Raw genomic sequence first — 14,228 nt, 5'->3', positions numbered from 1 at the left:
GGTAACAATGCCTAGTGGTCCTTTTCTGAAGCGCCGGGTGGTTACACAGAATTGATAGAGTTAAATAAATAATCACTTTTTTTGCAGAAAGGACAAAAGTCAAATGAAACAAAATTGAAAATTAAACAATACATATAATATTTATAAAAAAAAAAACTAATTTTACTTAACCTAGGCTCCCGTAGGCAGTGGACTTAAGACATACAAATATTTTTTTCACATATGTGAAAATAAAAACATTTTTCTTATACGTTAGTAACACATACAAAATGTTCTATATCAATCGTATAGAAAAAAATCCATGTTAGTATCTGGTTACCAAAGATCAGCAACGAACGTGGATAAGAGGATATTTTGTTAATTTTCTTGATAAACAAACTTTTTACTTAGTATATATGTAAATTTACTAATATAAATTTTGTTAATTGAATATGTATTTATGTTATTCTTGATGCCACTTTTTATATTTTGCAACCAAACTAATTTAGTATCGTATTCCTACATCAATCATTCATTACATTACAAAAAACAATAGGAATGATTTTAGTTTCGCCCCAAAAATAATTATACAGACTTTCACATTACGTATCACGTAAATCAAAACATTGTTTAGGTAATTAAGAAACTAAATTTTCTCTTACAATAGGACTAGACCTAAGCACTCTTAAGACTTAGTACCTACACTCTAATTATAACCTAAAGACCTTATAAGAAAACCGTGATTACCGGTTGGGCAAAAAAACTTAAGACTAGACTAGAGACTTAGGTTAGTCTCAGAGAGAGAGAGCGAAATGGCGTCACGCACGCTTTACCGGAGCGATGTGAAATGAATATCACATTTCGTTGCAAAGTATAGGCGGTCTGGCCGCATTGGCCGACGGCGTTTGAACTTTGAACAAGCATTTAAGAAGCTATTATGTCAAGCTCGGGCCCCACATGGCCCACACAATGTTTATAATTTAATCAGCGCCATCTAGTGGCAACGTGATGGCACTAATGCATTTCTATACAAATTCACTCTTACGTTTACTCGCTCGACGCGTTTGAACGAGTAAAACTCGCACTAACCCCTCAGGTTTATTACTCGTATGCTAGTGTACTTGTGTACCTACATAACTTGTTCGCGTGTAGTCAAAACATGCATCAAACGCATGACTCTTAAACTATAATTACAAGCTAAACTTAGAACATAAAATCTCTTCGGCTGAAACAGTAGTAAATGTTTCAAGTGTTACAAAAAAACTTATAGAAAACTTAATAAATATAAGTACCCGATGAGGACACATGAATGCAAAAAAAAGATAATAATCTATTTATTTATTTGAAACTTAATTTATTGAGCCCTAAAACTACAAGTGAACTTAATGCCTAAAAGCATTTTCTACCATTTATAAATAATACAGGTATTAAACGCGCACGTAACGTACCTTTAATACCTGTATAATATATAAATAGTATAATGCAACGCAATAGCTTAAAATTATTCTCTACCAGTCAACCTTTAGAAAATGGCATACACATAATAAATCATATATATGTCAGTTTGAATTTATCCCTAGATTTGAACAGCAGCCTATCAAAAAATATTTACATTTCTTTGAAAAAAAAAATTACAGAACCAAAGGAAGATCTTCCGCCAAGCTCCGAAAAGGTGCACAGTTACATTATTATGACTGGAGAACTGTGCATCTTTTCTAAAAACTTTGATGATAGAAAGTTACGCGCAAAACATCTGTGTTATGAAAACCACACAGATTGAGCAAAAGTAAACGATTTATGTTTTGGGATACTAAAACACAATAAAAAAAAAGATTTTTTTTTCATTTTTACACTTAGTTGCACAATAACTTGACTTTTGTTTAGACTTAGGAAAGTTCAAATAAGTAATAAAAAACTTAAAACTAAAATAACACATACGTTTCCGCTTTGGAAGCGGTATTAGATATAATTAAACTCAAGCGATACCTTGTATCCTATATACAAATCTATTTCTGTTACAAGAGATTTTAGGCAATTTAGTGGCTATAACTAAGACACAAATTTATACGGGACAAGTTAAACAGTTTGAGCTAGTCCCAAAGTTAATATTGTGTTAGGCGATACTAACTCAACGATACATGCATACATACATAAAATCACGCCTTTTTCCTGGAGGGGTAGGCAGAGACTACATCTTTCCACTTGCCACGATCTCTGCATACTTTTCATGATTGATTCATGCAAGCTCGGCGGTTTCGGGTACTCTTGACCTGACCCTTTACCAGGACGTCCTTAATTTGATCAAGATACGTTCGTCTGGGTCTTCCCACTCCGACCTTTCCCTCCACACTCTCCTTCTATATCTGCTTATGCTTAGTCAACCTGCTTTCATTCATCCTCTCCACATGAACGAACCATCTAAACATACCCTTTTCTATTCCTGTAACTGTGTTTGTGTGTGTAACTCTTTCACATCACAACATTCCCTTATCACGCTGTTCCTTATCCGGTCACTCAATTTCACACCCAACATACTCCTTAACGCTCTCATTTCCACTGCATTTATTCTGCTTTCGTGCTTCTTTTGCCATAGCCAACTTTCACTCCCATACATTAATGTTGGGACCAACACGCCCCTTTGCACAGCCAGTCGAGCCTTTTTGGATAGTTCCTGACTGCTCATAAAGGCATGCAAAGCTCCATTCACCATGTTCCCCGCGTTCACTCTCCTTTCAATATCACTATCACACTTGCCATCTGATGTAAACTTTGATCCTAGATATACAAACTCTTTCACTTGCTCAACTTTTTCTCCTCCAATCCAAATATTACATGCTGACATTTCTTTCTCTTCAAAAACCAGTGTTTTAGTTTTACTTACGTTCACTTTCATTCCTTTCTCTTTTAAAGCTTTATGCATACAGTTTACCATCTCCTGTAACTCCTCCGCTAATGTTTGACCAGATTGTGTTCCCGGGTCATGGCTTGAAATTAAATTCCGCGTAGGTATAAGGGTAAATTTTATGGCTATGTATCAAGTACTATTTATCGGTTTCACAAAAATAATTAATTTAAAATCACAACAGGTATTTTATAGCAATGCAGTAAGAACAATAGACTTAACAAAAATCATTAATTAAAAATTTAAATACATAGGTAGCTTTCCTGTGTACTAAAAATTTCATACAATCCTATTATATACTAGTCTTCTCTGCTTTAAACTTATAAGAAACTTAATTTAAACTTTATTTTTATAAGAACTCGACAAAGCATGACCAAAATATAATTCTTTTCAAACTGTGTTCACTAAAAGAAACCCAAAAAAGACCTAACTTTAAAGGCAAAAAGAAATTTAAAACTAACTATTCCCTATTCATTAACAAGAAGAGAGTGCCAATCTGCCAAAAAATTTTTTTGAGTATTTTTGGCATTAAAAAGTATAGAGTGGAGTACTTGATGAAAAAGTTTTATGAAACGGAAGAATTTCCTCGTGAAGCTCGTGGAGGTGATCGGAAGACTGAAAAGTATGCAGAGAAAAAAGAATCTGTTCATCGTTTTATTCAAAATCTTAAATGTATAGAGTCTCATTACTGCCGAAAAAGCAAGGAAGCTGAAAGAAAATACTTGCCATGTGAATTGAATATTAAAAAACTTTATGTAATGTATAATACTGACCAGCGTAATGCACAACTTGGGGTAAAATTATCATACTTTCGGCATATTTTCAACACTGAATATAATTTAGGCTTCGGCACACCACAAACGGATGTTTGTTCAAAATGTCTAGAACTAAAAGAAAAAATCAAAATGGAAAAAGACGAAAATAAAAAAATATATTTTATGACAGAGAAGAGGGTTCATTCTTTGAGAGAGAAATCATTTTTTGAAAACTTGAGAGACACTACACCTGGCTTGAAAATAATATCTTTTGATTTCCAAAAAAATTTACCGTTACCAAAGGTGCCTGACCAATCTTGTTATTATAGCCGACAATTATATTTCTACAATTTAGCCGTAGTTGAAGGCCATTCAAATTTGCCTCTAAATAAAGAGCGTGTATTCTCTTACTATTGTACAGAAGACGAATTTAGCAAAAATGCGAATTTGGTGGCATCTGCAGTTTATGACCGGCTTTGTAAAACTGATAAAACGGGCATATCAAGAATTCATTTGGTTGCAGACGGATGCGGCGGGCAAAACAAAAATTGTATTTTAATTAGTATGTGCTGCAAATGGCTATTACAAAATGGAAACATTAAGAGTTTAGAAGTCATTTTTCCTGTCACCGGTCATTCCTTTATGCCTGCTGATCGCTTTTTTGGAGTCATAGAAAAAAAGCTGCGTAAAATGGAGGTAGTACTTCATCCCAAAGAAATCATAGATATTGTGTCTGAAAACGCAACATTAGTAAAATTTGGTGAAGATTGCACGGTTTTTGACTGGAAGACATCTATCAAAGATATCGTAAAACCCACCACAACTTGGAATATTCAATTCAACCAGTGTAAAAGATTTATTCTGCGTCGTTCAAAAAAACCTGGTAACGTGCTTGTGAGGGGCGAAATATATTATAAAAGTAATCTAGCTACCGCTCAAAATATTTGCAGACCACGAAAACTTATAAACATGATAAATCCGATTATACTGCCCAGCTTAGTTGCTGTTAATAAAAGCAAATTAAGTGATGTGAATAAATTACTGAGCAAACATTTTGGTACTGAATGGCAAGGCTTAACTGAATTAAGTTTTTATAAAGAAATATTATTAAAACAGGAGGCCTTACAAGAAACGCCTTTTGAAGATATATATTGTGGTGAAGAAGTTCAGGAATCTGAGGAACTTAGAATTTAATTTTGTGAAAACAATAAAAATGTTTGTGAAATAAATAAAAGTTAATAATCTTTGTGAACTTTAATTTGAGTGACAACCCTAAATTACGTGTTGCGTTATTATAATCAAAGACAGCAATCTTTGACATAGCTATTAACAAAAGCAGCAATCTGGTGTTTGTTTAGAATCAAATCCAGCAATATTTAAATTTAAGTATCAAAAGCAGCAATCTGAAAAAAATATTAAAATTTTATTAATTTCTTCTAAATGCAATCTACCCAATGTAATATTTAATTAAAATGCAAACCTTTAATTTACCAAATTAAATCATAAATGATAAATTTATCAATTATGTTAAAGAATGACACGTTTTTTTTTATTTACCACTAATTAGTGAAATGTCAGATTGCTGTTTTTGTTTCTATACGACTCATTTATATACGCCTACAGGGATATTAAGAGTTTAAAAAGTACCGTATTGCCGTGTGGTTCCCGGCACCAATGGAAAAAAGAATAGGACCACACACGTAAAAGGCGACTAAGGGGGAGGCTTATAAACTTGGGATTCTTCTTTTAGGCGATGGGCTAGAAACCTGTCACTATTTGAATCTCAATTCTATCTTAAAGCCAAACAGCTGAACGTGGCCTATCAGTCTTTACAAGACTGTTGGCTCTGTCTACCCTGCAAGGGATATAGACGTGATAATATGTATGTATATAAAAGTACTTACTAGTAAAAATATTTCATAAATCTAACGCGTATATAGTACACACTTCTAATAAAATTCGAACCGTTTCAATTCAGTCATAATATACATATTTTGATCGGCTGGCACTCAGACACGCTCTTGGAATCTGCCATTTATCCTACTAATATTATAAATGCGAAAGTTTTGTGAGTATGTCAGTATGGACGTTTGTTACTCTTTTACGCAAAAACTACTGAAACGATTACAATGAAATTTTGTATGTAGGTAGCTGAAGACCCAGAATAACATATAGGCTATTTTTTATCCCGGAGTTACCGCGGGATTGATACGGTTTCCATGCGGACGAAGTCGCGAGCGGCCTCTAGTTTATCATAAATCTACCCTCATATTTAGAATGAATATATTGAAAATGTGAAAAAAAAAACGGGGAAAATTATTCATCCTTGAGGGCTTCAATGATGCCCAAAATAACTATTCCACGCAGACGAAGTCGCGGGCACAGCTAGTCACAGATAATTCTTTTTGTGTTGAATAGACCATTTATAGAGGAAGGCTTTAGGCTATATACATCACGCTGCGTCTATTAGGAGCGAAGAAATAATGGAAAATGTGAAAAAAACGGGGAAAATTATTCATCCTTGAGGGCTTCAATGATGCCCAAAACAACTACTCCACGCGGACGAAGTCGCGGGCACAGCTAGTCACAGATAATTCGAATTTGAAGGAAGAAAATTATATCATTGTATACGAGTTATTCGTTTCGGCTAATACGTTGAGTTGTGACCCTTTTTGTATTGCTGCAACTCACACCCTAAATAATTTGTATTCCATACGAAATTGTAAATTGTGTGTAGCAAATCAAATAAATGAATTATCTATCTATCTATCTTATTAATTAAATGACGCTACCGCTCCACCCTTAGTTAAGTGACTGTCGACGCGATATTGAAAGATGCTCAATCTATTGGGGGTAATCTGTGACCACAGCGCATAAATACAGGCAAGAGAAAATAGGGAGAATTTATAATATGCGGAGTTTTAAAAATCTTCTTCTTCGTCGTTACCTTTTCCCACTTTCAACGCGGGGTCGGCACAGTATGTTAGTTTTTTCCAATTACTTCTGTCAATTGCCATCTCACTGGTCACTCCCTTTCTCCTCATACTATCCTTTACGCCATCCATCCATCTCTTTTTCGGTCTTCCCCTATTTCTTAAACCTTTCACTTTCATATTTACGGCTCTTTTAGTAACATAATGTTAGACATTTTAAAAATTTCAGTAACTATCTTTTAATAATAGATTTTTTGGATATTCCCACAAAAGCGAAGCGCTGAACGGAAATAAGGGTAAAGCTTTTATAAATTTGAGTGCATTAGACCTCAATCTGCCGAAAGGTAAAAATAGTAAGTAGTTATCTAACGGTTATACGGTATGATTAACGCTAAAATTCACTCCTATTTACTCTTGCTTCAAAAATCCCAAAGTTGTAGATGTTATTGATCAAATAACATACTGACACTGTACAAAAAATAATCCCAAAACAGATATTAAAATCTAGAATCATCGACAAAATCATCGTCCGAATCTGAATCAGATTGCTGCATGTTCTTCACGACATTCTTTATAGTTTCCTTATCAACTGCTTCCTCGTCGGAGGACGTATCTATCGCGTCTACATCATAAGCAATCCACTTCTTCAAACCGCCATCTTTGGTTAACGTCAACCATCTTTTGTTCAAAACTTTTTTCAAGTTAATCAGAATATACAACCCTTTATTGCTATGATAATAACTCTTGTTATCAATAACACCGTACAAGTCTAAATTGAAACTATATTTAGTGTTGTTTACGTTCGTTTCAAATCTCAAAGTTCTGTCATTGATCTCCAAATCGTAAGATTCGACGCCTATAAGTTGTATTTTTATTATTACCGCGTCGTTGCGTTGACGCCATACTACTTTCGGCTTTCTCAGTTCATCTACTTGTTCCATTTCTTTAATTTTAGCAGAAATATTGCTTTCTGATGACGAAATATCGTCCGAATCTAGAATTTCTACAATTTTATTATTTTTGGATGCGTTCGCAACAGATTTCGTTTTTTCCGCTGCTTTCGGGCAGTTAACAATTTCTTCCGATTTCTTATTTTCTATTTTGTTATTTTCAGATTCCAATTCTCTCTTCTTCTCTACTTCTTCGACATTAGAAGTGGTACTTTCTTCCGCTACTTTTTTTTCTTCAGCAAAAGATTTGAGTATCATTGATTTAAAATCTGAATCTAGAATCGTTTCTGCACTAGATTTGATCGCAGGTAAATTGATTGGCTGACAATTGGGCTCAGTTTCGTTGTTTACATGTTCATTGGTATGCTGATATGTTTCACTTGTATGTTGACTGAATCTAAACATAGACAAGAGTTCCTCCGTAATGTTAATGTCCCATCTGTCAATATCGTCATCATCTTGCACTAAGGGCATTGATCTGATAGGCTTTCTAGCGAAGACACTGTCAAGAGATATTTTGGGGATTTCATCATCTACTTCACCTAATTCAGACTCTTGAGTTTCTTCTTTCTCAATTTCATTATTTGATATTTTCTCCCATTCCTCTTCATCCTTATTTTTAAAGCTATCGCTAGTTTCTGGTTCATTCACAATACAATCTGCGGTTTCCGGTTTGTTAGCATTGAATTCTTGAAAATACTTCACTTCTTCGGGATTTTCTTGAGCTAAATTCTTTTCAATCATCAATTGATTTATAACGATATCCTGATCACCGTTTGTGTCAATCAAAACTACACCGTACTTGTGACCATCTGTATGTGTTGCTATTCCTTTGGTGAAATACTTAATGTAGAGCTGTTTAATGTTCCCTTCATTGTCTTCAAAACATGTATCATTAAACCAATTAGTGCCGAATTCAGTCCAGCTTTCACCTGCGGGTGAAACACCAGCTAAACGACATTCTATAGCCTGACAAGGCATTTGAATTAAAAATTTCTCAGGTATTTCGATTATATCATTCCTCAAAATATCTCTCCAATCTCCTTGGTCAACAAAGAAACATTTTACTTTGTTTTCATCATAAATTTCGTCAATTCTAGCTCTCTCGTAAACATTATCATCAGGGAACTTAGCTAAAACATAATCTCCTTTCATGATTTCTGCGACTGGGTCGGAATTATCAGTCACGTGCTTTTCAATGTCTTTCAGTAAAATATTCATACAACTATCAAATTTCACGAGTCTTACGAAGAAAGCGTCTGGAGACTCAGCTGTTGTAAAATACACTGACTGCATATCACTATTATCTAGATGAGCCCAATCCGGTTTTAACTGGTTTTTAACAGGTTTTGGCGTTTCCACTAACTGTTTCTCAATGTCAAGAACTATTTGCCCTTCATGACACAACTTTTCAAGTTTAGGTACATGTTCTGGATTAGGAATCGCATGAGCGTCAAGAAGTATCTTTCTAAAGTCTTCGCTGACTACAGTTTCATTCAGAGATGTAAGATCTTGACATGCCTCCAATGTATCTACGAGAACGCAATTTCCGATAGCTAAGGAAACTTTTCCTCTCAGATATAAGTCTTGTTTGTCAGTAACTCTCTTGAGCTGATTCAAAGCTAGATCAGAGAACGTCACATCTTTGTCTTTGGGCATCACATTTGCCAATCTAACACGCACTATATGGGTTTCGATATTTCTAAGCTCATCAGGCAAATAGTATAAGTATACATCGCTACAACGCTCAAATTTCTCTTCATCTATCAATTTGATCAGTACATAATTAGGGTTTCCATTTTTATAATGACTCAATATCTTCATTACTTGACACCGAGCGAAGAAATTCAATTTCACGGATACTGCGCAAACATCTCCTACTTTGGGTACGCCATGTAATTTTTTGTTTGACTCTTTGCTGTAATACATGCCCATTTTTAACGATAATGTGCTGTAAGTCTGTGGGTATTTCACTGTCTTGCCATTAACTACATTCGAAAGTAATCTGACGGAATACAAAACTGCCGTGTGGTAATGTAGTATTTTAAATGTCACAACACCATTTTTAGGCATCCATTCCTTCGGTTCATCATACTCTTTCATTACGGCATGACGCTCTTGACAATTCCAAAAATCTGGACAATCTCCCATCGCAAGAAGATTGTCGCACACAGGAACCATGTTTTTAGCTTTGGAACCATCTTTTTCAGCTAAAACCTTGCTACAAACATCATCTAAAAATTGTGGAACCTCATTTGTGCATCTTTTAATAAAATTCAATATTTTAGGTAACTGTTCAACATTGCTCTCTTCAAGAAGAACTTGTATTTTAACGTTTTCGTCATCAGTCTTGAAAATTGAAGGATAATTATCGTTCAAAACTGCAAATCTTTTGCAAAACATTGAGAACATTTGAGGAAGCGAAAAATGTATTAGGTAATGCGCATTAGTTACGTTCAAATGTGTCAAATTGCCATCGCAACAAACTAGTATGGGACCTAACAGAGGTTCCTGATACTCTTCCCAGTTCTTGCTGTAATTATATAAATCTTGTACTGTCATCGTATTGTTACAAGCAAAAACCACTTTCTTCTGTTGCACAAGACATTTCTCTAACGTTTCAACTTCTTTATCATCGCGACAGACTATCACAGTCCTCTTTGACCCGTCTATTAGTTTAAGGAATTCCAATACTGCATTTATTTTGTTTTCTTTTTTAACAAAAGTAACTTTGGTGTTCGCTTTAGAATAAAGTACGCATTCTTGGAAAGCGCCTATACAAACTACCGAATTTGGTGCTTTTTTAGCAAGAGGACCCATGAAATCACACCATATCCTGGACGCAGCTACAATCTGTACTCTCAACTCCTTATTGGCCCTAGTCTTGAGCATTTCTTTGATTTTTATCAAGAAAAATTTAACCTCATTGATGTAAACCTCTGATAATCTCTCGCAATCATCCAAAACGAATGTTGCCAATCTACGTAAATCTACACCAAAATCAGCTACTTGCATCAACCGAACTAATATAGAGGGTGTACATATAAGTAAATCGCAACCGTTTAGTAAAGCTGTTGTGATATGCAACTCGTCCATCCCTGTATAACATGTCAAAACTCTTTCTTTCAACCCTAAAAATATTTTGCTAAGTTTCTCCACCTCTGAAGCAGCTTTTGCAGTAGCACACACTATTATACAACTAGGACCTACATTATCAACAGTGTCAGTCCTATAATCTGTGACTAGACGACAAACAGCCGGCAAATAACCTAAAGTTTTACCACTGTTCAGTGGACTCACCATGAACAGGCTGTATCCCCTAAGAATTGTGAACCAAGACACACTCTGAATCATCATTGGATGTTTTACTGACATATTAGCAAGAGCAACATGAATGTTAGTGTTGAAATTAACATCTCTCAATTCCATACACGGCTGAATGCGCTTGTTCATCTTCGTGTGAACCATCAAAACTGGTGTTACCAATTTATCAACAAAAACAGATATGGTAGCATCTAAATTTTTAAATGGATTGGCATTTGTTTTCACTTCTCCTTGGTTCGCTTCTTCGGTATCATCTTTCTTAACTTCTTCTTTAGAAGTTAAATTCTTCGTATATTCTAAATTGAGTTTCTGCAATACATCTTCTATATCATCATCAGATTCGTTTGTAACATCTTTTTCTTCAACACTTGTTGAAGAATCTTTAGCAAAGTCTGATGAAGATAGGGAATCATCACTCATTTTAGATTTTTCTTTATACAATTTTAACTTCCTCTGCAATATTATAGAACGCAGCGTTTTTTGAGGTTTACTTGAAGAATCAGTATGTGATTTGTTATCATTTGTTATTTTATTCACGCCTTTGTCTGATTTCACTGAAGATTGTTCTTCAACTTTATCTAATGTTTCGTCATGTATCTTTTTAAGAATGTCTTGATTGGTTATTTTTATGTTAACTTCGGAGTCTAAGCCATCAAACGCGTCTCTTCGTTGGGGAGCTTCTTCAAGATTTTCAGAAACTTTATCTTCTAGTTTCACAACATCATCTTGTGTAACAAGGGGGACTATTTTAAGAGGTAATTTAAATTGATCCAAACCTGGAGGTCCATAGGCCACGCGCTTCTCACAGTTTATGTCATAAGCAGGAACTTTTGGTGACTTGTTCTTCCTCTTTACTGTAAAAAAGTAATTGGATTTTACAAATTCACTTCTTTCAAATTAAAAGAAGCACAACCTTGTCTGTTTTCAGATATTTGGCCAAAAGTATTGTCTATATATAACTTTAAAGACCAATCTATGTGTAAAATGTTTTACTAATGCTTCAAATGTAACAAAATAAACTGTATGGTAGCAACATCTCATTCGCTGATATTGTATCCTTGCATAACAAATTACTATATGTTTTTCTAATTTATCTATTTATTACAACATAAGTTTTAATAAAATTCATCAAAAACCAATTCTCGGTTTTATATGCAGTAGTAAAAAATTTGTTTCAAAGTTAAGATTTAACATTATCTGAAAACAAACCTACATGTAAAAATATTTGAAAAAGTTATTAATTTACTAAAGAACCTCTCCTGGCTCTGTCCACATAAAATCTTATAATTCCCATTTCACGTGGGAAATTAGGGAAATACTCTCCTAGTGCACTAGACCACATAAAGAACTTACATGTCAAATTTTAAGTCTCTAGAATTACAATTAGATATAAATGATTATACTACCTTTTTGTAATCTTGTTGGTGACATTACTTCAGCTGCGTTTGCTATGATATTTTCATCATGAGGCTTATTAGAATCCATATTATCCTTAATGGTTCTTTTTCCCATAAGCTTTTTTAGTTTTTTTGTTGTGTTCTGAACAGAATTATGATCATTCTCATTGGATGCTACAACTTCAGGTATATTTCGTTCAATGGAATTTTCAAGAGAATGTTTAGTTGTTGCGTGGTTCTCAGCATAATTAGCTATTTTCATATTTTCACTACAAACAATATCATGATTATCTGAACATTCAAGCTTTTCTTTATTAACAGAGTTTTGTTCTAAAAATTTCTTTGTGGCTAACAAAATATTTTCAGTATCATTTTTCGTTGCCTTTTTAGGTTTACCCTTTAGAATTTCAAGCTTCTTCTTACCAGACTTAGAGACCTCTTGAGAAATCATTTTCGTAATCTTTTCTTTGACTAAAGAAGCTCTCCCGAGTGAATTCTCATCTGCGTCCTTACACCTATCAAAATCTTTTATCTTGTTCTGAAGAAGTTCTTGCACTTTTTCATGCTGGTGTAAATTATGGACTGTCAACATAGATTCCAGGTCTTGGGTTCTGTGAAATATCTTAGTATTCCTCTTCACGGCCATCTCCCATTCTTTCTTACATTCTTTACCAGACTTTTCCAACTGTTTAATGACATCTTGTTTTTGGTGGGTATTCAATTTGGTTTTTAAATTGCCCGCGCCCAGTTCTTGGTGAAAGAGGCCAGTGTCATAAAGTGCAAAGCCAGATTTTACAAGTTGTTGGGTCAGAGCTTTTAACTTTCCATTCTTTTTCTTCACTACCAACTCGCCATATTTATGAATGTTGTCATCGAATATAGATGTCCTGTAAAATGATAAAAGTAACTTTTAGGAAAATAAATGGGTATAGATATAATGGTAGAAGATAAGCATAGGCATGTAACATCTTAGTCTTCATCATCACTTACCATCAGGTGAGTGACAAACAACAGACAGCCCAGAGGTCTAGAGGCTTGAAATTTCAAAATCCATTGAATGGCAAGTTAGTTTAAAACTATGTGAAAACTTAATTTACTAGGGAAATATGTTGTGAATAGGGAGTTGTGATAGGAAAATATCACAAAAAAGTCTAAAACCTCATTCCCAATGATTTTGGGAATTAGGTGGCCGGAAAGTCATAAAGCACAGCACAAAAGGCAAAGTTTTCTGCTCTGTATACAGTCTTTTTGAGATTGATGGCTCTGTCTGCCCCGTAAGGCATAAAGACGTGTTTTTAAATATGTATGTAAACAAACTTACCGCCTGTCTATATGCACAGGGCTGAACCAAACTTCAAGAGACTCCGAAAACACTTTCTTCATAACAAGAAAAGCCGCCGGCGTCCATTGATCACATTTCCGTGTCTCCACTTCAAGCGAAACATCATCTACGGTAACTTCTTGTGGCAGAACGCCGTAAACTCCAATTTGTTCGAAAATAAATTCTTTTGACTTTGTGTTTTCGACTTCTACCCACAATAAATGAGGATTTATGTAGTGGAGAATCTCCACACGGTAAGAATCTGATGTCATAGTTATTTTCAACTAGGTACAGAGCATTGCTGTGAAAAAAAAGCTGAAATTACAAATTATTTTCGCAAATTCAACACAACAAACGACTGCACAATATCGGCGCCACAAGAAGAAAAACTTTTTTTTTCTTCTAAATAATCAGATTATTTCATTCGTTCAATGGAGCCGGCAAGTGAAAGCAAAGCATGAGCAGAGGCAATTCCTTGTTAATTTCCGTAAAAAATTGATATCGTTATTAATGTCAAACAGAGTTACCGTTATAAATGAAGTACATACATACATACATACATAAAATCACGCCTCTTTCCCAGAGGGGTAGGCAGAGACTACCTCTTTCCACTTGCCACGATCTCTGCATACTTAAATAAATGAAGTACTGACTGGTTATCGATATT

General features: G+C 34.6%; 1 protein-coding gene across 1 annotated transcript; it reads right to left on the bottom strand.

The window, feature by feature from the left end:
* Positions 1 to 176: 176 nt before the first annotated feature.
* On the bottom strand, positions 177 to 13,928 carry LOC106132227 (putative ATP-dependent RNA helicase TDRD12). The gene is made up of 3 exons (XM_013331586.2): positions 13,562 to 13,928; positions 12,250 to 13,127; positions 177 to 11,697 (listed from the first exon to the last, which is right to left on the bottom strand). Exons 1-3 carry the CDS (start codon positions 13,831 to 13,833, stop codon positions 7,067 to 7,069), a joined length of 5,781 nt encoding a protein of 1,926 aa, XP_013187040.1. The 5' UTR covers positions 13,834 to 13,928; the 3' UTR covers positions 177 to 7,066.
* Positions 13,929 to 14,228: the final 300 nt, after the last annotated feature.

Source organism: Amyelois transitella, chromosome 29, assembly GCF_032362555.1.
Source record: "Amyelois transitella isolate CPQ chromosome 29, ilAmyTran1.1, whole genome shotgun sequence".
Lineage (NCBI taxonomy): Eukaryota > Metazoa > Arthropoda > Insecta > Lepidoptera > Pyralidae > Amyelois > Amyelois transitella.
This window is presented reverse-complemented; position numbering and strand designations above follow the sequence as displayed.